Here is a 20,934-nt window from a genome sequence, read left to right on the forward strand (position 1 = left end):
GGAAAGAGTTGCATCATCTCTTTATCACAGTAACGGGCGAGGCTCGCCCAGCTTCCAAGACTGTAATAGGCGGTTGGATAAGATCTGTGCTGAAAGATGCAAGAGTTGAGGCCTCCCCAGGCAGTTGTAGATCAGCGGTAACTTCTGCTACCTTTACTTCCTTCCGTATTTTTAAAATGTTGTTTTGTACAACATTTCGTACCTCTACAAAGCCACGCTATCTATGCATTTTTGGCTGAGTCATCTCAGCCACAGCTTTTAGCCTTTTGCATAAATTGCGAAGCAAATGATTGGTGCATTCTATTTTTTTTACTGTCACTATATAGTCACAGTATGGTCTGTTATCAACAATGGCCTGATAAACGCTACTGACACCATCGGCAACAACCGTTTTATAAATCAGACCATGCATTTCGAGGCTACATTTAAAACCTTCCGCGATGACATCGCTCTCCATGCTTGTAGAGCTTGTGTTCCGATCAAAATTTTTGTAGCATTTGTGATCTTTCGGTTGAATACCTTTTTGCTCTGCCACATCACATAGCGTACAAAATTTATTGCGGACACCGACGAAGAGAATCTTTCCCGTGCGGTAACCAATTATGGCTCCAATACCGAAAAGAGAGTCGCAGGCGTTGCCGTACAATTTCTTCATCCAACATTTGCTATAACTGTTATATACGGAGTTATACGGAATACCATTTATAACTTTGTTTTTCTCAAGAGCGAGTTGCTTTTCAACTTCGCCAGCCATTTTTATATTTTCCATGGCTGTTTTTTCAAAATCATCGACTAAATTGTTTCTATATTTGATATAAGTTGGCTCGGACATACAATGAACATTCATGGCTGCACATAGCTCTTCCAGCTGGGCATAACCAATTCCCACTGTAACAGTTCCTGCTATAGCGGCCGTATTAATGTCCAATGTTTCCGGCTCTGTAGGTTTTGACCAGATGTTGGCTTCATAATTGCACATTTGGCACTTGAAGAACAACTGCGTCATTAACCCACGCCGACGAGAATTTACGAGTTTCCAATCTTTAAATTGGCATTCTATTTCTTGCGCATGGTTAGCAAATGTTCTGTGAATTTCATTCCACAGAAAAGATATATCGACAACGCGATGGCCTTCAGGCATGCTTTCCTGGATACGATTTGTATCCAGAAGGCCATTTTCGATAACATAATTATTGTTATCTTCGCAAAGTTCGACATTTTGATAACACATACCTGTATTTAAAGTAGACTCCAGGCACTGCGTTATTTGGGTACTAACTTTCGAATCCATCGTTTTGGGGAGTGATCCCACCGATTTCTGAAAATCGATGGATTCGTTGCTGGTATCCTTAGTGCTTCTGGAGTCATTTGCCTCTTGGGTCTTTACCAACTTCAATAATTGTCGCCTGCAAAGAAAAATAAATGGATTAATATTTTGTAAAATATTGCCACAAAAATAAGATGTCATTTATTTTATCATTTTATTTAATCTTAAAAAAATAAAATCTCTGAAAAATAAGTGCAGTCTTTTCTTTATGTAATTGGTACTAAAAATTAAGTATTGTATTGTTACGTCCTAGCGGCTCCACAATTCCTTCCTTCCGTGACGTTGCGGTAACAATCGTCAGTTGGTGATAAGAATGGATCGTTTAATAAACAAAGCATCTTGCGCCATACGTCTCTTTTAAACACTGTCATTTATTATTAACTACATCCACGACCATCTATGGGAAAAACGCAAGGAAATCGGTGATGGAAACCATGCCGGTCTCCTCGAGATAAATAAAAAATAATAGCTACCCTTTGCAGTAGAATTTTCCGGCGAAAGAACAAGGAGATAACAAGAACTTTTAATGAAACGTTTAATAAACGCAGCTGCATTAATACTGATAATAATTTTCTAACTGACAAGTACAACTGGACCAATAACGATAAAATCTCCTTGACGAAATATTTAATAAACACAGCTGCATCAACGTCGACAAAAATAATTATAAGGAAGTAAGACTCTTTTCTAACCAGATCATGTGCGCGAGGATCCCCCTGAAAAGCTAATGTTTAAGGAACTTTTGAATTGATATCGAACTTGCCAACCGACGATCAGCACGTGTAAAAATATGAAAATAGGAGACACCCCCTGCCGAATGAGGACACTGGCACGATTCTAATTCGTTAAAATCTTAAAGAATCCCTACTTTTGCATAATTTCAATTCGTTGAGGTTTTTGGAAGATCCCCACTCTTAAAATTAGAATACACCCCCACAAGAGGATTATAAAAAGAGAACTCGTAAGACATTGAAACACCCATTGGACATACAATTCTTCCTCTTTCCCCCTATCACTACTTCCCTAGTTACTCTTCGATATATTCTTCGGAACCACCTTCTCCCGAACCGCCGCTTTCCCCCCGATCGTTCTCCTTGTTGTCAACGATCATCCTTGATAATTCACCCCCTCCTTCTCACCCTGCCGAATTAGACAAGTTCGAGAAGGCATTGCAGGATTTCTGCAACGAACTCCCTGATTTGGAGGCCGAATCCTCCTATCAATCTCCACCCTCTCCTTTCCCCTCTCGAATCCGACGAATTCGAGAGAGCACTGGAAGAGTTCTGTAATGAACTTTCTGATCTCGATGACAAGTTATCATACCAATCCTAGAATTATGAAATTAAACTCCTAGTATTCCTACACACTCTCACTCACACAAATTGTTTTTTTCTTTTCTAACAGATATTTTTATAATAACCAGTCAGAAATTCAATATTAACAATAGAATCTTGCCTCATCATTCTGACTGGTGTCCTCCGTACGATTGTAAGATCCGCGAACAAACAAACACACACACACACACATATTAAAATAATTATTGTTCTTATCATTTCGATATAATAAATTTATGTATACCAACATAATTTAATTTATTATGAATAAATTTGTATTTTAATTTAAATCAAATCATTATTAACCTCCTCTCATTCCCAGTCCGAAGATCGCACTTGGTCCCATCCCGCGTAACAGAGATTAAGTTCTCTTACCAAAAAAGGGTCCGCCGAGCGAACTTCCGAAAAGCAGAGTAATAACGATCCGAACGGTCGTTTACCTGATTTTCGGACCGTCAAGTTCGTTCGACTCGATTCTAACGCCTTGAGACGTTTGACTTCGGGATCATAAAGATAGTGGTTGCACCCTTCCACTGACTCATCCTTCCTCGAGTCTGGACGTAATAGTATGATACAATAGATAACGTTTTGACAAGATAAATGCCTCTTAAATATTTCATAATAATCAGAGCGCACATGCAAACCGCATCTGATGTGAAATATTTCTCAACCAGCTCACGAATAAATGGCCTCTGGATAATATTTTTTGTAATAACCAGCACACAAAAAAATCGCCTCTGGATTATATTTATTTAATAACCAGAACGCACATGCAAACCATATCTGGTGTAAAATATTTTTAAAAGCAGCCAGCTCACAAATAAACCGCCTCTGGCACTAACTACTATTAAAACTACTACTATTGTTACTATATATGTATATACAATAGACAATTTTTAGTTTAAATATGAAGATGAGTAAAGGATTGCTTTCTTATTTTTCAGAGATTTCATTTCTTTCAAGATTAGTTACATTTAAAGTAAAGGGATGACTTATGCATTTCTGATTATATCTTATAAAGCAATGTTTTATGTCATTAATTTTGTTAAATTTAGATATTATAAATTTTCCATTGCTGAAAATCAGTTTCATTTTTAATAAAATCGTGTAAAAAAATTTTGTTTGAAATAAAATGCATAAGAGTCATTCTCTCTCTTTTCAGTATATAATATCTACAAACTCACATGAATAATATATAAATTATTGTGATATTGGAATAAATATTGAGAAACTAGATATATATATATACAGGGTGGGGCATTTATATTGAGACACCTAAATATCTAAAAAATAAAGCAAGATAGAAAGAAATGTTTCAGACAAAAGTTATTTGGTTCTAAGGGGGTCATAAGATGGTGCCATTAGTTTGACGTTGAAGAGTCACATGAAGGTCACGTAAAGATCATTTTGAATTTCTTAAATGGAACACCCTATATATTTTTGCATATTCTGGTAGCTTACTTCGAGAGCTTTTCAAAACACTATAATAAAGTATTTTTTTATTAAATACTTTTTGAGTTACTTTATATCTTAATCTGACATATTTTGATATAAAAAATAAAATATCTCATAAAATATTTAGTTTTAGATATTTTATTTTTTATATCAAAATATGTCAGACTAAGATATAAAATAACTCAAAAAGTACTTAATAAAAAAATACTTTATTATAGTGTTTTGAAAAGCTCTGGAAGTAAGCTACCAGAATATGCAAAAATATATAGGGTATTCTATTTAAGAAATTCAAAATGATCTTTACGTGCCCTTCATGTGACTCTTCAACGTCGAACTAATGGCACCATCTTATGACCCCCTTAGAACCGAACAACTTTTGTCTGAAACATTTCTTTCTATCTTGCTTTATTTTTTAGATATTTAGGTGTCTCAATATAAATGCCCCACCCTGTAGAAATACAGAATATAGAAATATATAGAGATGTACAGAGATTTAAACATACACACGCACGCGTCCCCAGTTAGATAAACAAGTACAGAAAAATAGAGGGGAGAGAGAGAGAGAGAGAGAGAAGATGAGAAAAATGAGAAATGAAAAATGAAGGATAAAAAATGAAAAATGAAGAATGAAGAATGAAAAATGAAAAATAAAAAATGAAAAATGAAAAAGGTATGCCAGAGAGAGATACCAGAGTGTCAAGGACAGCAAGGATCGTGACCTTATATCAGATAACAGACGAGCGAATGCGTATAGAGTCTCTGCTTAAAATCATTTAAAGTCTTCGCGTTCTTGATTGACAGGGGGAGACCATTCCACAACCTAACCGAGGTTACTCTAAAAGAACGTTTGAACAGCTCAGTCCTACATTGTGGCTGAATTAGAGTGTTATTCGAAACCCTCGTTGCTCGGTCTGATGTTAATACCCTTTGATTAAAATTGGAGTGCAAAAAGCCAGGCTGTCCTGTCCGAAGTATCCTGAACAGTAGGCATCCAACGAAGTAAGTTCTCCTTAAATCAATCTTGAGCCACCTGAGCCTCTTGTAGTAGGGCGTAATATGCATGTCAGCCTTCACGTTAAAAATAAATCTGATACAGTAGTTTATGGCTCTATGGAGTTTTAGGTTATGCTCAGCCGTCATGTCCATGTAAGCTGCACAGCAATAGTCAACGTGTGGGTAGATTAGCGTGGTTACAAGCTTGGATCTAAAAGTTTCCGGTAACAGGTGCTTGCAAAGCTTTAGCTGATACAGTATCGAGTGAATCTTGTTCGTCATGGTGACCTGCCTCTCCCATGACAGAGTGTTCATGATCGTCACTCCGAGGTACTTAATAGATGTTGAGTATTGTACTTGTCCACTTTTATTTCAGGAAGAGTAGTCATATCGATAGTCCTGACGTATCGCAACGTTCCCATGACTATTTCCTGCGTCTTCTCAGAGTTCAAAATAAGCCTGTTGGTAGTCGACCAGACAAGGATGGCATTAATGTCCTCATTTACCATCCGGATAGCATCAGGCAGGTCCCTAGGAGCACAGTGGATGTAGGCTTGGAGGTCGTCGGCGTAAAAATTATATTTACAGTGCTTGAGCACACGCCCAAAGTCCGACAGATATAATGTGAACAGTAAAGGGCCCAAAACCGAGCCCTGACGCACTCCAGCCCCAACACGAGACAGGGACGAAACCACGCCCTCCGCCCCGTCCCTGACAGCCTGAGTCCGCTCCGTTAGATAAGAATGCATCCATCTATACCATACTATACCATCCGAGAAATTCAAACTATTCAATTTATTAATTACAAGGAAGTGATCCACCCTGTCGAAAGCCTTCGAGAAGTCAAGGAAAACCGACACGGTAACCATCCTTCGGTCCGCTGCGTACCTAACTTCGTCCAGCATCCGAATCAAACATGTCTGCGTTGAGTTGTTGTTTCTATATGCTGACTGACACGGATCATAAAGGCCAGAATCCTCAAGATACTCCCGGATCTGGTCACAGACCATACGCTCAAGCACCTTCGACAAAGCAGGAAGGATTGAGATCGGCCGATAATGCTGTACTGATGTCCGATTCCTGATCTTAGGAATCAGACAGATAAGAGCCGATTTCCATTGTTCCGGAAAGACTCCATATGTCAGGGAGAAGTTGAATAAATGCTCCATAATAGGCAGTGTACTGTTCATCGAGAGCCTCAATAATCTTAACAAAATGCCATCCATGCCAACTGCATTAGACCTAGCTCTAGCAATTACCCTCGCAATAGTTGACGGCGCAACATATTTCCAATGAAGATCTTTGTCATTGAAGTCGTCCGTGAGTATGTCCTCGAGAGAATTACCAGATTCAAATGCCGCCCACAGTGTCCAAAAAATTCATTGAGTTCCTCAACAGTATGCGAGAGGTGCTGAGGGGTACTCCTGGCCTTGACGAGTCCTTGATGCCTTAGTCTGTTCCAAACCTCGCTTGCACTGCCCGCACGATTGAAGGCGTCAATGTAGAAGGCGCTCTTGGCAGATCGTACAACATTCTGTGTCTCATTGCGCAGAAGTTTGTACTGGTTGTAGTAATAGTCAGTTTTATGCCTCCGCTAAGCTCTTCTGGCCATATCTCTTCTGCGCATGGCAGCACGGATATCCACTGTCAACCATGGTGACGGCAAGTTCTTGAAGTGCCGTCGCTTAAGCGGTATATGCAAATTGAATATTTCAAGCAATTTAGCGTTGAAGACTTCGATCTTTTTGTCCATATTATCCGTGACCAATAGGTCAGTCCAGTCAATGCCACTTATGTCAGACTGAAAGGCAGTTGCATCAAAACCACGTCAGTCTCTGCAGTCAACACACCTAGCCCGACGCCGCTGCAGTTTGATCCCGTATTTGATATAAATAAGATCGTGCTGACAAGAACGCATGTTGGCCATGACCCATGAGCTTATCCACATCATCAATGATGCACAGATCCAAAAAAGTGCTGGAATTTCTCAGGTGGTGTGTGGACGAAAACGGTACGAGATATAGGTTCGATGCAGAGATGAAGGCACTCAACTGCTGACTATCGAAGGTAGTTTGGTTCATGTCAGCATTGAAATTGCCGAAAATCAGCGAATGCTTGTAATCTACTTGGAATTCCAAAAATCGCTGAAAAAACTCATTCAGATAGCCAGTATTTGGTGGACGGTATACCACTGCCACCAAGAGCTTGGACATATCGTCAAAAGAGATTTCGGCTATTATGAATTCAGGTTTGGCAGTGAGAGACCCGTCAGGTCTACCCAGGATAGAGACACGAAGAAAGTCCGATGTATAGAAAGCCATTCCACCTCCCGATCTACCGACTCTGTATCATCTGAAGAGCGAATACCCTGGCAGCTTTACCATTGCGTCCGTGATTCCAGGTCGAAGCCACGTCTCCGACATGCAGATGACGTGGTAGTCAGCATTGCAGAAGTGACGAAACTCATCGAAATCCGCGAAAAGGGACTGCCAGTTAACATGGCAGATCTTCAGATCCTCAAGATCTTTTGTCATGTTATTCATAGTTAGTATTAGTTATCTTGTCCTTAATTTTTCGGCCCAGTATCGGGCATTTCACCGCATCCAAGGCCGAGTGAGCCAAGTCGCTAAGAGATCCGTGATAACGCACACAATTACAGCATTTCGGTGGTAGATCTCTGTATTTGCAATCCTTCATCTCGTGAGAACCAGCACAGTGTCCACAAAAAGGCTCGCTTTTGCAGTCCTTAGCAATGTGTCCGAATGAGAGGCATCTATAGCACTGCATGATTCTTACATGGTCCGAGAAAGAGCAAGTCACATAGCGCAGATAGATCCGTCCGCATTTGAATAGATCCTTGCGTACAACGGGAGAGACTTCCAAAACGCAGCTGGTGGTGCGCCTATTCTGCTTAGGTGTAAAAATAAAAACAGTCTTCAGATCGCTTGCAAAGTCCAGACTCAGGTTCTGAGCCACAAGCTCATCCTTGATCTCCTCAACAGACGGCTCTGCCGGCACTCCGTGTACAATGAGCCTCGGATTTGATTTAACATTCTCACATATCGTAAGTCCAGTTTTGGCAAGACCAGGGTCTGCCTTCATTTCCGCGATATCGGAAGAAAAAGCCTCGATCCTAACTCCGCTGTCTCGCGCATGTGTAAGTATTTGACCTTTAGTCCACAGTCAGCTGGTTTGGACACATTGCACAAAGTCTCTTTAGTAGCTTGAAACGAAGTAAATCTGTCCTTCATATCGTCCTTCGGCACAACCAGAAAGCTAGTGGTGTTGGACAGCTCCACCGTCAGATCTCTAGATACCCGGACTTCAGATCTTGAAGAACCGGTAACGGAAGCGTAAGATCTTCCTCTCGCTTCTTTAGTCTCCGCACGACGGACGTCACCTTTCACAGCAGCCACGCCTCGAGCACTGATATCATTTAGCGCATCCGTCACAACTCTCTTGATGTCACCCGCCAAAAGATTTCCGGACGATGATGACGAGCGTTCATCAATTAGATTTATTAAAACCGCCGATACCTCCATGAATGCATCCCTGGATGCCCGAAATGCAGACTCAATCGCTGCCCTCTTGTCCAATGTTTCCTAGCTAGTTAATAGCTGTCTGGACACAGCGTCACTGTGTCGTTGCACCGTGGCCCTAAGCGCATTTACCCTCGAGGAATTTATCACATCAATGTTAGTTCTCTCGGACATACCTGAAAAATTCAATAAGGATGCGCTAGAAGACTGCCTCGTGAGCTCCCTCCTGCCTACGCCATTGTTATTCTGCCCACCGGCGCCCACGCCGGCATCCATCGCACAACCGTAAACAGATGCTTTGTAAACAAGCCCGGGTCACGTCAAAAACCGTCACGTCAAACTCGGCAAAATCACAGAGAAAAATCCAAGAAGAAAATCCAGAAAAAGCGCCAGATTAATCAGAGCTGATGCAGCACGTATACCCAAAGGTCAAGCAAAGTAGCCCTTGACAATGCAGCTCTAAAAAAGAAAGGCCCCGAGGGGCGAGAAGCGGCAGAAAATCGGCAAACAAGACAGAGAGATAATAAACATGTCTCAATCCACACTCACCGTTTCGAAAAGGGAGGTATAGCATTAGATACCAATCGCATAGTATTACATACCAATATTTATATAATTTTTTATTGGATACCTTATTGTTAATTTCCACTTGTTTATTGAGTAAATGTCACAATCACATGACATTTGTCCGTTAAAAAATTGTAAAAATATTAATATATACATATGTTACGTCCTGGCGATTCCTCCCTTCCGCGAAGTTGCGGCAATGATAAGCGATCGGTGATAGAAATGAGTCGTTCGGTAAATAGAGCATCTTGCGTCACACATTCCTTAAACATTTAGTCACTTATCAATATCTATATCTACGAGTAACCGTGAGAAAGACGCGAGAGACCGGTGACGAAACCGCGCCGGTCGCCTAAAAATAAATAAAAACCAGTAGATACCTCGCAGTAGAATTCTCCAGCGGAATAAAAAACTGATACCGAAAAGATAATAAAAATTCGTACGAAATATCTGACAAATACAACTAAATCAATAATGACGAAACTTCTGTGACGTCACATTCAACAACGACAGAAAGTAAGACTTTTCTAATCAGATCTCGGGAATAAGGGAAACCTAGAGCTCAAGGGATTCTGAATTGATCACTTCTCCAGCTTCGATATAGTCTTATTAAGTGCTTTGGCACCGCGATACACAAATCAGAGTTAATAGTGCTATACCAGTGTCCTCATCCAGCATCACACTACGTATAACACTATGAAAAAAAATATTTGTGGATAATACTATAATGAAAATTGTAAGCAATAATTTCTTCTAAAAAATGTTTTTCAAGTTAAAAATTACATATCTTTTTATATCTTATTTATTCTCGTAGTTTATTATTCAAAATTTGTTATAGCTTTAACTGAAATCATAAGAAACGATAGTTTCAAATGATATAAAGATAGAACTATTTCCAATAAAGATGTGAAAACGAAAAACAGAGATTATATGTACAACTCGGATATGTACCGTAAGTACTCTCACTTATACATTCATGGATAAAGTTCCGAAAAGTACTTACCCCCGATTTTTTTGAAACTCAGTATTCTTACGTATCTTGATGCGCTGATTACGAATATCATAGTGAAAATTGGCGACTATTTGATTTTCATGCATTTTTTATTAAATTTCTATTTTTCTACTTTTCCATTTTTCTATTTTTAGAACTTCATAAAAGTAAAATTAAATAAATGTGTAATATTTTAATTGATGTTTAAAAATTCTTTTTATTAAAATTCATTAAAACAATTCTCTAAAATTGTTATACAGGGTGAGTCTGATAAAAAGTCCACCATGTTTTTCTCGAAAACGATTAGAGATAGGGGAAGACATCCAATATCAAATTTGTAGGACAAATAGGGGCACATATTTTGGCGACCTTGAACTTGATCTTGAACTTGACCTTGAGGGTCAATTGAAAGTCAACTTTGTTTTCTTTAATAGAAACCTTCTTTTTTATTGCATATTCTTGTAGCTTATCTCGAGAACTCCTCTGAATCATACAACTTTTGTATAAAACATTTTTTTCCATCTTGCTTATGTTACATCCAGTGGACTCCACGATTCTTTTCTTTCATCGTGAATAGAGATCAGCGGTATCTTAAGAGCGCACTACGTCTAGAAATAAACAAATGGAAACTGAAAGGCGAGACAAACTTTACAAAAACAAAAATTGAGAGGATATATGACACAAAAAGGAAACTAGAGCATATCTGATCTAAGAAGATAAGCAAATTAATCAGTAAATATTAACCACTAGAAGCTTGGGTGACAAATTCTCTTACGAATCTGAGCTATGCTTGACAGCTCTCGTAATAAACAAATTCGGTACTAAGAATCCAAATGAAAAACGAAACGGACGGTAAAAATGATACCACGTGTGCTCGCCTGACAGATTTCCATTACGCGATATCTACGTTAAGATAAACTCAAGTAGATAATAAAAGACATGACTCTTACTCAATTGCAACAACTCTCCATTGGGCAAAACCTAATTCTATAAACAAAAGCCTTTACCAACACCTAAGGTTCTAACATCTCCTATGCTAAAGGCAACGCCTCCAGCAATTTTCCAGCAAAACAAAATCGTAACGTAGTATGCTTTTGTTACGTTACGATTTTCTCTGTGCGTTGACTGAAGTTTAAGATTACGTACGAGTATAAGTTTAGAATCAGTACTTAACGTAACGTAATGCATTACAAAAAAGCTTGTGCGGTGGCCGTAACTCCTCAGAGTTGAATATTCTAATCATAAAAGCTGCATGACGGCAGATGTGCGATCGCAAAAAATTTCCTTGTCAGGAAAATTAACAGAGACAAAAAAAATTAAAATTATTAGAGATCACTAAGATCCCTAAAGCCGTGGCGATATGATTATTTATTAGTTCCTTCAAAATATAAAGGATTAGAAAGATTAAAATTATTAGAGATTGCTAAGGTCCCTAAGGCCTTGGCGATATAATTATTTTAAGAATTCAGTAGATTTTATTGATCACTGGGAGCCCTAAAGCTGCAGTGATATTTAAAATTATTTTCTTCATTAATATAGAAAATTGGAGTTTTGTATTTTGACAAAATATCATCGGTCGTCTCATTCCCTCGGGCTTCAACGACATTGTCTGGGTTCATGGATCCTTTAAGCGTACAAAGGTAGTGTTAAAAATAGGTAAATAAGCTTTGCCCTTAATGTTTGTGACAATGACTTCTCTGAAATAAACGTTTTCGACCGATACGTTAACGCAATATATATATATATATACATATATCCATAGGGTGTCCATGTATTCCCGGAATAAGTGGTTTTATAAAGGGGGTCGCGATTTATTTGAAAAGTCAGCGCGAAGAGGGATATGGGATTTATAAAGTTGCGCGGTTCACGCGTTTTCTGCTTCTAAAATTTTTTTGAAAGTTGTATTGCGGGCATTAAAGCTTTATTGAATGTGTAAGATTAAAAGAGCGGAAGGAAGGCCATTAATAAAACTTGTAGTTACGCTACATTCAATGCTATTTTTCGTGGTTTTATCTATGTATCTACCGACATTAGTTTCTTCGTCAATTATAGCTCTGCGTAATTCCTTTATTCTTTCTATATAATCAAAAATATTTTTGTTAGGTTTTGTGTAGATATTTGCTAATTCACCGCAATACTGATCTACGGATTTGTTAGCACCGAAAATTCTTTTTAATTTTCTTGTTAATTCAAAAACAGTGTTGTATTTCTTACCTTCTATAGCAGCATAAGCATGACCCTGTAATTTATTGATTATTAATTGTACCAAGTGATATTTCTGGTAACATGGAATTAACTCGAGGGCTCGTTCACACATTTTGCTAAAGCAAAAGACAGAAATTTTATGTTCGTCATATTTAGGAATAGAATCAACTGCATCTTTAAAGTGGATCGTGGAGGTTGTATCTGAGGGACTAGATCTGCGAGGAGAATTTTGTGTAGAAGGAGGGTCAGTACGATAATTTGTTTGTTGATTAGGGGGTAAATTAGAGAGTTGAATATTATGAATACGTTGATTTAATTGATCTATCCGTTCGAGTAGGGAGCTTAAAACAGAGATTTGTTCATATAAATTCTTTATTATTGACTCGTATGGATTATTACCAGTATTAGCGTTCCTGTTTCGTTCGATTTTGTGTTGTAAAACCTTTAATTCTTCTTGTTTGGCTTGTAATAGCTTGGCGCGTTCTTTGAGCGTTTTTTTCTTTTCATCTAATTTTTGATTAAGGATTTCCAATTCGGAGTGTGTTAAATTTCCATTAGTCTCGGAAGATCAATACGTTGATTTAATTGATCTATCCGTTCGAGTAGGGAGCTTAAAACAGAGATATGTTCATATAAATTCCTTATTATTGACTCCTATGGATTATTACCAGTATTAGCGTTCCTGTTTCGTTCGATTTTGTGTTGTAAAACCTTTAATTCATCTTGTTTGGCTTGTAATAGCTTGGCGCTTTCTTTGAGCGTTTTTTTCTTTTTATTTCCAATTCGGAGTGTGTTAAATTTCCATTAGTCTCGGAAGGAGCGTTAGAACACTGTGATTGTGTATTGGGCATAATTAATTAGTTAATATACTACGTAATATTGTTTTGCATTTGTTAGAGAATATCTTTCAAAATTTGAATCTTATTTATGTATTTGGTTAATTTATTCTAGACCAAATAACTCGCGAATTTGGTAGATTTTGCGACGAGGATCTGTGCGTTTAATTGTTCTATAATCAGAGTACTTATATTCAAATTCAATTGGTATTAGTTTGTAATTAGTGGTTTTAGCCTCGTCAGGTTTAGGTTTATCTGAATTATTAATTAGGTTTTGTAATTTTGTGAAAAGAGGAAGGGGGTCTTCGGAGGAAAGTAATGCTTCTTTGATCTGGAAGTTAATCTTTTTAATTTGAACTAGACGTCCGGCCCTTTCCGACATTTGTAGAAAGAATTGAAATATAAAAAGAATTCAACCTAGTTTGTCGCCTTCCGGTAGCGCCAATTACAACTGTTGCAACGCTTCTCGTCAGCGACAATTGTTTGCTGCTACGCTCGTGGGTGACAACTTAGATGTAAAAAGAATTCAATCTAGTTTGTTGCCTTTCGATAGCGACAATTATAACTGTTGCAACAGTCTTCGTCAGCAACAATTGTTTGTTGCTACGCTCTTTGGCAACAACTTAGGTGATTTTTGAATTCTATTCATCGTTTGCTTTCAAGTTAAGAATATTTTCTTTAAATAGAAGAAAAGGATTAATTTTCGAAAACTTCTTTTCATTCAGGAAAATCCTTGTCAGTCCTTTTGGCAATCCCACCGCCGTGACCAAAATTAAAAAAAAAAAATTAGATTACGTCTTGACAATGCTCTTTTCTTACTATATCTTAGTTAGTAAGAAAAGGATAGCTCTCTATTTTTTATAGGGCAACCTGCTTCCATCTGCTATACCCCAGGGACGCCGAGAGCTAGGACTGAACTAGTGAATTCTAGGGGAATGACGTAAGGCACAGAACTAATCTTTACTAGGGGTTTTTACTAGATATTATGTATAGGGATATACGCATGTGCAAATACGTATATGTGATTTAAGTTCTGCCAAGGTGTGAATCCGGCCTAAAGGTGCGAACCCATGCAGCGGAATAGCGTAATACGGAACGAGAGTGGAACCAATCACGAGCGTTCCGCAGTTTTCGCAACGTAGATTCCAAGTCCTTACATCCCCATGGAGCATAATAAGTGCACCGCGGACCAATGCGCAACCAATCACGAGTCATTATTTCAAAAGAGTTAAAAACGCGTTAAAACATATTTAACTTATTTAACATTTTTAATCAATATTTCCAATAAGAACGCATTCATTTCAATATTTATGTACACAATAATAAAAAATGACCGATAAAAACAGTATTTAAAAGTCATTTTAGAGACATTCTGCTCGTTCTGTTTGCGCTCATTCCACTCCATGGGGATGTAGGGACTTGAAATCCACGTAACGAAAATGACGGAACTGTATGTATGTACACATATACTTTGTTAATTTGGCAGCGTAGAGCAACGTGGTCAGTACAGAAACAGAGATAAATTATTAATTATTACAAGTTATTACTCATTTTTGAGAGATAAAGAAAAATTTTGAAGTTAGCTTTTACTACCATGTGTATATGTATAGATGTGTATGTACATTACGAAATCTGTGAAACCTATTCCGGTAGAAACTACTGAAAACAGAACGAAACTGTGGAACGCTCGTGATTCCACTCTCGTTCCGTGTTACGCTATTCCGCTGCATGGGTTCGCACCTTTATTTGTTGAAACTTTTTTTTTTAGTCTGCATTAAAGCGAATTATTGTGTCATTTATTTTTATTATTTTAAGAGACAAATTATTATTAATTGCTTAAATAATAAAATTATAAAATAAAATTATAAATAATAAAATTTATTATATTTAAAAATTGTTTAATTCATTCATTTGCTTTGCGATAAAAGTTATAATAATGTAACGAAATATCTCGATCCTCCTAATGATTCAATATTCATCGGACCGCAAATATCAGAATGTACCAAATTCAGCACCTCAGTCTCTCTGTTTTTTGACAGCTCAAACGGTTGGATATGTAGCTTACTTTGATTACAGATCTCACATCAAAATTTATCAGTTTTTGTTGTAAATTCAACGCCTTTAACCATCCCATACAGCACACAAAGATTGCATACATATTGTAGCAATGTTTCACCGCAATATTGCAACTTTGCAAATTTACTGCAAAATGTTGCTGCATCATTGCTGTGGAATTGCAGCAATGATAAAATGTCCGCTTTTAGGAATATTGCATCAAAATATTATAGCAACATTGCAATGTAATGAATTTGCAATGATGTATATATATTTATTTTTGGGTATATAAATGTGTAATTATTGACGATACATTGTAATTAAATGTCTTTATTTGTACTTATGTTAACGTTATAAATAACATAACATTGCACATAACATATTATTGCACTTAATATGTTCACGAAATAAAAATATATTTTTTTTTATATTAGAGAAATATATAAAAATGGTTCAGCTTTACGCGCCGCTTTTATTACCACTAATAATTTATTGAATTTTGTCCATTATTGTTTTCCTTTGTTAAATGTCTGTAAAAATAAAATAGGAGTTAAAATTCATATTTACATAAAAATATACATACTGCAAATATACATAAAATAGGAGTTAAAATTCATATTTACATAAAAATATACATACTGCAAATATACATAAAATAGGAGTTAAAATTCATATTTACATAAAAATATACATACTGCAAATATACATAAAATAGGAGTTAAAATTCATATTTACATAAAAATATACATACTGCAAATATACATAAAATAGGAGTTAAAATTCATATTTACATAAAAATATACATACTGCAAATATACATAAAATAGGAGTTAAAATTCATATTTACATAAAAATATACATACTGCAAATATACATAAAATAGGAGTTAAAATTCATATTTACATAAAAATATACATACTGCAAATATACATAAAATAGGAGTTAAAATTCATATTTACATAAAAATATACATACTGCAAATATACATAAAATAGGAGTTAAAATTCATATTTACATAAAAATATACATACTGCAAATATACATAAAATAGGAGTTAAAATTCATATTTACATAAAAATATACATACTGCAAATATACATAAAATAGGAGTTAAAATTCATATTTACATAAAAATATACATACTGCAAATATACATAAATATTTTTATCAAATATTTTAAAGTTCATATCTACAGCAAAATAGAAAATTAGAGAAAGCAAAAAATATTCACATAAAAAATATACGAACATATATCATAGATAAATATAATTTTTACTTTTGCGATCTCAATAATTTTAAGGTTATATAGGTTATTAACCTTAGGACATTTTTTTTTAGTCTGCATTAAAGCGAATTATTGTGTCATTTATTTTTATTATTTTAAGAGACAAATTATTATTAATTGCTTAAATAATAAAATTATAAAATAAAATTATAAATAATAAAATTTATTATATTTAAAAATTGTTTAATTCATTCATTTGCTTTGCGATAAAAGTTATAATAATGTAACGAAATATCTCGATCCTCCTAATGATTCAATATTCATCGGACCGCAAATATCAGAATGTACCAAATTCAGCACCTCAGTCTCTCTGTTTTTTGACAGCTCAAACGGTTGGATATGTAGCTTACTTTGATTACAGATCTCACATCAAAATTTATCAGTTTTTGTTGTAAATTCAACGCCTTTAACCATCTCTCTTATTTTTAAATTTTTCAGATCTGCAATATTTAAATGTCCATACCTTTGATGCCAACGAGTCAATTTATCGTCGTTAATTTTACAAACACCGTCGCGTGATTTTTCATTTTGTTTACTGTGTAGAGTTGATTCCTCTTCGTTGCTATTAAAGCTGTGGATCCGTCTCTGCGTTTTATCGTTGCGCTATTTTTGTCAAATACCAAGGTGTATCTATTGTCTGTGATCATAGAAACTCATATTAGATTATTTTATAGCGCGGGAATTAACATTGTATTTTTTAGCTTTACAGTGTTTTTTGAACCACGATTTTTCACTTCCAAATTAATTTCGCCCATACTTGACGAATCTAAACAATGTCCCGCTACTGTAAACACTTTCGATCGTTCTGTATCGTTTAACATTGTAAATTTTCGATAGTCGTTACGCATGTGACGCGTCGCGCCGCTTTCAAGAAACCAATCGCTAAATTTCGAAACTTTAGTATTACATACTATAGCGGTCATAGTATAATTTTTGCTATTCGTTTCACCGTGTTTCATTTTTACGCGACAGTCGGTACTTTTATGTCCGATTTTACCGCAATTGAAACACTTTCCGATAAATTGTTTTCGATTTTGTTTCATAGATTTATCTGCTAAATTTATATGTCTTTGTTTGTCACAAACATGTACGCAAGAAAATAATGCGTTGTTATTCTGTCCTTTTCCCGAATCCTTTCTTCCCGCTCGTTTGTCTTGGCGCGTTTCCTTTTCCAGTGTTTGGCCTTCAAGCTATTCATATTCGAAATTTCGTCGCGAGACTCTATCGCTATGCTAAAGTTTTCGAAATCGTCGGGTAATGAAAATAATAACATTATCGACAAAAGATAATCCGGTATTTTGATTCCCGTCTCGATCAACTGTTCGGCTTTGTTAGTAAAATTATTTATGTACGCGTTCATGGTAATTCCCAAGTCTTTTCTCATTCGATATAATTGTTTATAAAACGTGGCTTTTCTAATCGATCCCTTCGATTCGTGAATGCGCTTGAGTTCCTCCCACGCGGCCTTCGATGTCTCGGCTCTTTTTACGTGATTTAATTGTCCACGCGACATGCTCAACACTATTAATGCCAGCGCCTTCTAATTTTTTACTGTCCAGGCCGCTGTATTTTCATCAGTCATTATCGTGGCACCATTCACGTAACCCCATAAATCGTTACATACCAGTACGCTTCTCATTTAAATCTTCCATGATTCATAGTTTTCTTCAGTTAGTTTTTCGATACTCTGATTCCCATGTGCTGCGGCCATCTTGATTAGAATTTGTTCACTTTTCCTTTACGCAACGTGCAGTGCCGAAACGAATTCTGGGCCCATATCATGATGGAGATATACGATGCGGATGGCGATAACGCAACACAATTTAGTTTGTATCAATTTATACTGGTTTCACTGTGTTTGATATATACATATAAAAAGAAAAAGGAAGTTCCCTATAAGCGCGTGATATTTATTTAATATCCTAAGCGTATTCTAAGAATATTAAATATATATTTAATATTCTTAGAATACGTCTAAAATATTAAATAATATCACGCGCTTATAGGGTAGTAGCCAATATGATTGGTAGAATATTTATGAATTTTAGAAAATGTTAAATTACGTACTGTTCACTGTATTTTCATTTATATTTTCACTCATTGCAGTTTGACTTATACTCTCATTAACTGCAGTTTCTCTTGTATCTTCATTCATAGATGCTTCACCCAATGATTGATCTAAGATTGTTAAACCTGCTGTAATATATTTATATTTAATTATATAAAGTCTTAATTGAAACTTTTTTAATATTCTTAGAATACGCCTAGAATATTAAATAATTTCACGCGTTTATAGGGTTATATTAACGGCTCGCGTGACTTGTGTCGAGGAGACGAACGGGCGCAAAGTAAAAGCACACTTGCGTCAACGTAAGGAAAACAAAAATGTGAACGTATAGACGCCAGTAATGCCAACCAAATGCAACAAAACAAACTACAGAAAGCACTCTAGGATCGTTATTTCCAACAAGATCTTACAATACAGATTATTTAAAATAATCTGTATTGTAAGATCTTTTAAATATATGTATATACTCAGACAGCACAAGGATGTCCTCAGGACGTCCAAAGGGCATCCAGGACATACATGTAGGATATCCTGAGGATATCCTATTTTAATCCTCGGATTTCCTCTGGATGTCCTGAGGAAGAGTAAATGATAGCCGTACACTAGCCTCTGGAGAATCCAGGGAGACCCTGTGGAACATCTTAAGGATTTCTATAGGATATGTTAGGGTTTAAATATATGTATATACACTGATAATACAATTTGTAAATTCAGAATAAAAAATAATCAGCTAAAAAATTGCTAATTGATATCTTGTCTGAAAATGTATGATATCGAATTATGTTCTAGTTACTTTTAATTATAATATATTCTTCATTTTCTTTTTGTGTATAGTTATTTCCTTTGCAAGGTTGGGAAGTAACGCGTTACTTGTAACGTCGTTACCGTTACAGTTACTTTTTTTCGGTAACGATCGTTACTTTTTTCTGTTTGTAATGGTAACGGTAACATCGTTACATTTTTACAGTAACGGTAACGAATTAGCCGTTACTTTTATCGTTATTTTTTGGTTCTTTATTATCTTATATCTATTCAATAGATAGATGTATTTTTTGAAAAATATTTTGTAGCCTTCTATCATAGGCTGCATTCTGATAGTCACTGCCAGTACTGAAAATCTATAGTAACGTAAATTATAGATTTTACAATACTGGCAGTGAATATTGGAATACACTCTTAATAATATCAATATTTCTCTTATCAATATTTAAAAACAATGTTTGATAAAAATTTCCGACGAAATTGAAATTTGTAAATTACAATTTAAATTCCTATAAAGATCAGTGTATTAAAAAGTAAAGATATTAACATAAAAAATTAGAATTATTTAATAAGTTTAATATAAAAAACGCTTGCTATATAGACTAATTTAGAGTTTTTAATTGTAACATAGATTATTACATTTAATATTGATTATTAAATAATTTTATAATCTAATAGCTTATTTTAGGATTACAAAAAACAAAAACATAACGAAAAAGTAACGGATCGTTACTTTCCAAGTAACGGTAACGGTAACGCGTTACTTTTTAAGAGTAACGTTCCCAACCCTGCTCCTTTGGGTATCTCCTTTGTATGTATCTGAAAGAGTATATAAAATTGTATTATCAGTGTATGTATATATGTATATTTAAAAGATTTTACAATACAGATTATTCAAAATAAAAAATAATTAGCTAAAAAATTGCTAATTGACATCTTGTCTGAAAATGTACGATATCGAATTGGCCTACTTACTTCTAATTGTAATACATCCCATACAGCACAGAACGTTGTTACAACATTGCAGCAACATTGCAACATTGTAGCAACATTGCGGCAATGTTGCATAGTTCTGTGCTGTATGGGATTTTTTAGCTTCTTTTTGTGTATGTTTGTGTATATTTTCTTTGTACGTATTTGAAAAAGTATATAAAATTGTATATATGATTGTACATACATATATTTATAAGATCTTACAATACAGAAGACTATTTAAAATATAAGAGACGATATTTATATCGTGATATGATTTACGGTTTATCAGAATTCAAAATATTCTTTAAATATGTCACTGCTCGCGACTATAAAGCCAGATTTAAATGTTTTTATTTTTCAGACTTTTCCAATGAATATTCAATTGTCTCAAACATATACAGGGTGGTCCTCGTAACGGTCGCCACGATTTTTAAGGCACTTACAATAATCTGACATAAAAAAGTCATAAACAGAAATTTATCAGTTTCTAAGCATATTTCAAAATACACGCATAATAAAAACAATTTTAATATTACTTACTC

General features: G+C 35.6%; 2 protein-coding genes across 4 annotated transcripts; both read right to left on the reverse strand.

The window, feature by feature from the left end:
- Positions 1 to 88: 88 nt before the first annotated feature.
- Positions 89 to 18,558, reverse strand: LOC115245866. 3 transcript variants are annotated; one of them, XM_029824358.1, is made up of 3 exons: positions 18,212 to 18,558; positions 17,051 to 17,224; positions 89 to 1,406 (listed from the first exon to the last, which is right to left on the reverse strand). In XM_029824358.1, exon 3 carries the CDS (start codon positions 1,289 to 1,291, stop codon positions 218 to 220), a length of 1,074 nt encoding a protein of 357 aa, XP_029680218.1. In that variant the 5' UTR covers positions 1,292 to 1,406; positions 17,051 to 17,224; positions 18,212 to 18,558; the 3' UTR covers positions 89 to 217. The 3 variants fall into 3 exon arrangements, with proteins under 3 accessions (XP_029680218.1, XP_029680219.1, XP_029680220.1); XM_029824359.1 differs by having other exon boundaries at positions 17,051 to 18,558; XM_029824360.1 differs by lacking the exons at positions 17,051 to 17,224; positions 18,212 to 18,558 and adding an exon at positions 12,421 to 12,895.
- On the reverse strand, positions 4,837 to 5,424 carry LOC115245867. The gene has a single exon (XM_029824361.1). The coding sequence runs from the start codon at positions 5,422 to 5,424 to the stop codon at positions 4,837 to 4,839; it is 588 nt and encodes a 195-aa protein (XP_029680221.1).
- Positions 18,559 to 20,934: the final 2,376 nt, after the last annotated feature.

The sequence above is a fragment of the Formica exsecta genome, unplaced genomic scaffold (assembly GCF_003651465.1).
Source record: "Formica exsecta isolate Colony F162 unplaced genomic scaffold, ASM365146v1 scaffold133, whole genome shotgun sequence".
NCBI classification, from domain to species: Eukaryota; Metazoa; Arthropoda; class Insecta; order Hymenoptera; family Formicidae; genus Formica; species Formica exsecta.

Coding starts and splice junctions, on each gene's coding strand:
- LOC115245866 (XM_029824358.1), bottom strand. CDS start 1,291: ATGGATTCGAAAGTTAGTACCCAAATAACGCAGTGCCTGGAGTCTACT.
- LOC115245867 (XM_029824361.1), bottom strand. CDS start 5,424: ATGAACACTCTGTCATGGGAGAGGCAGGTCACCATGACGAACAAGATT.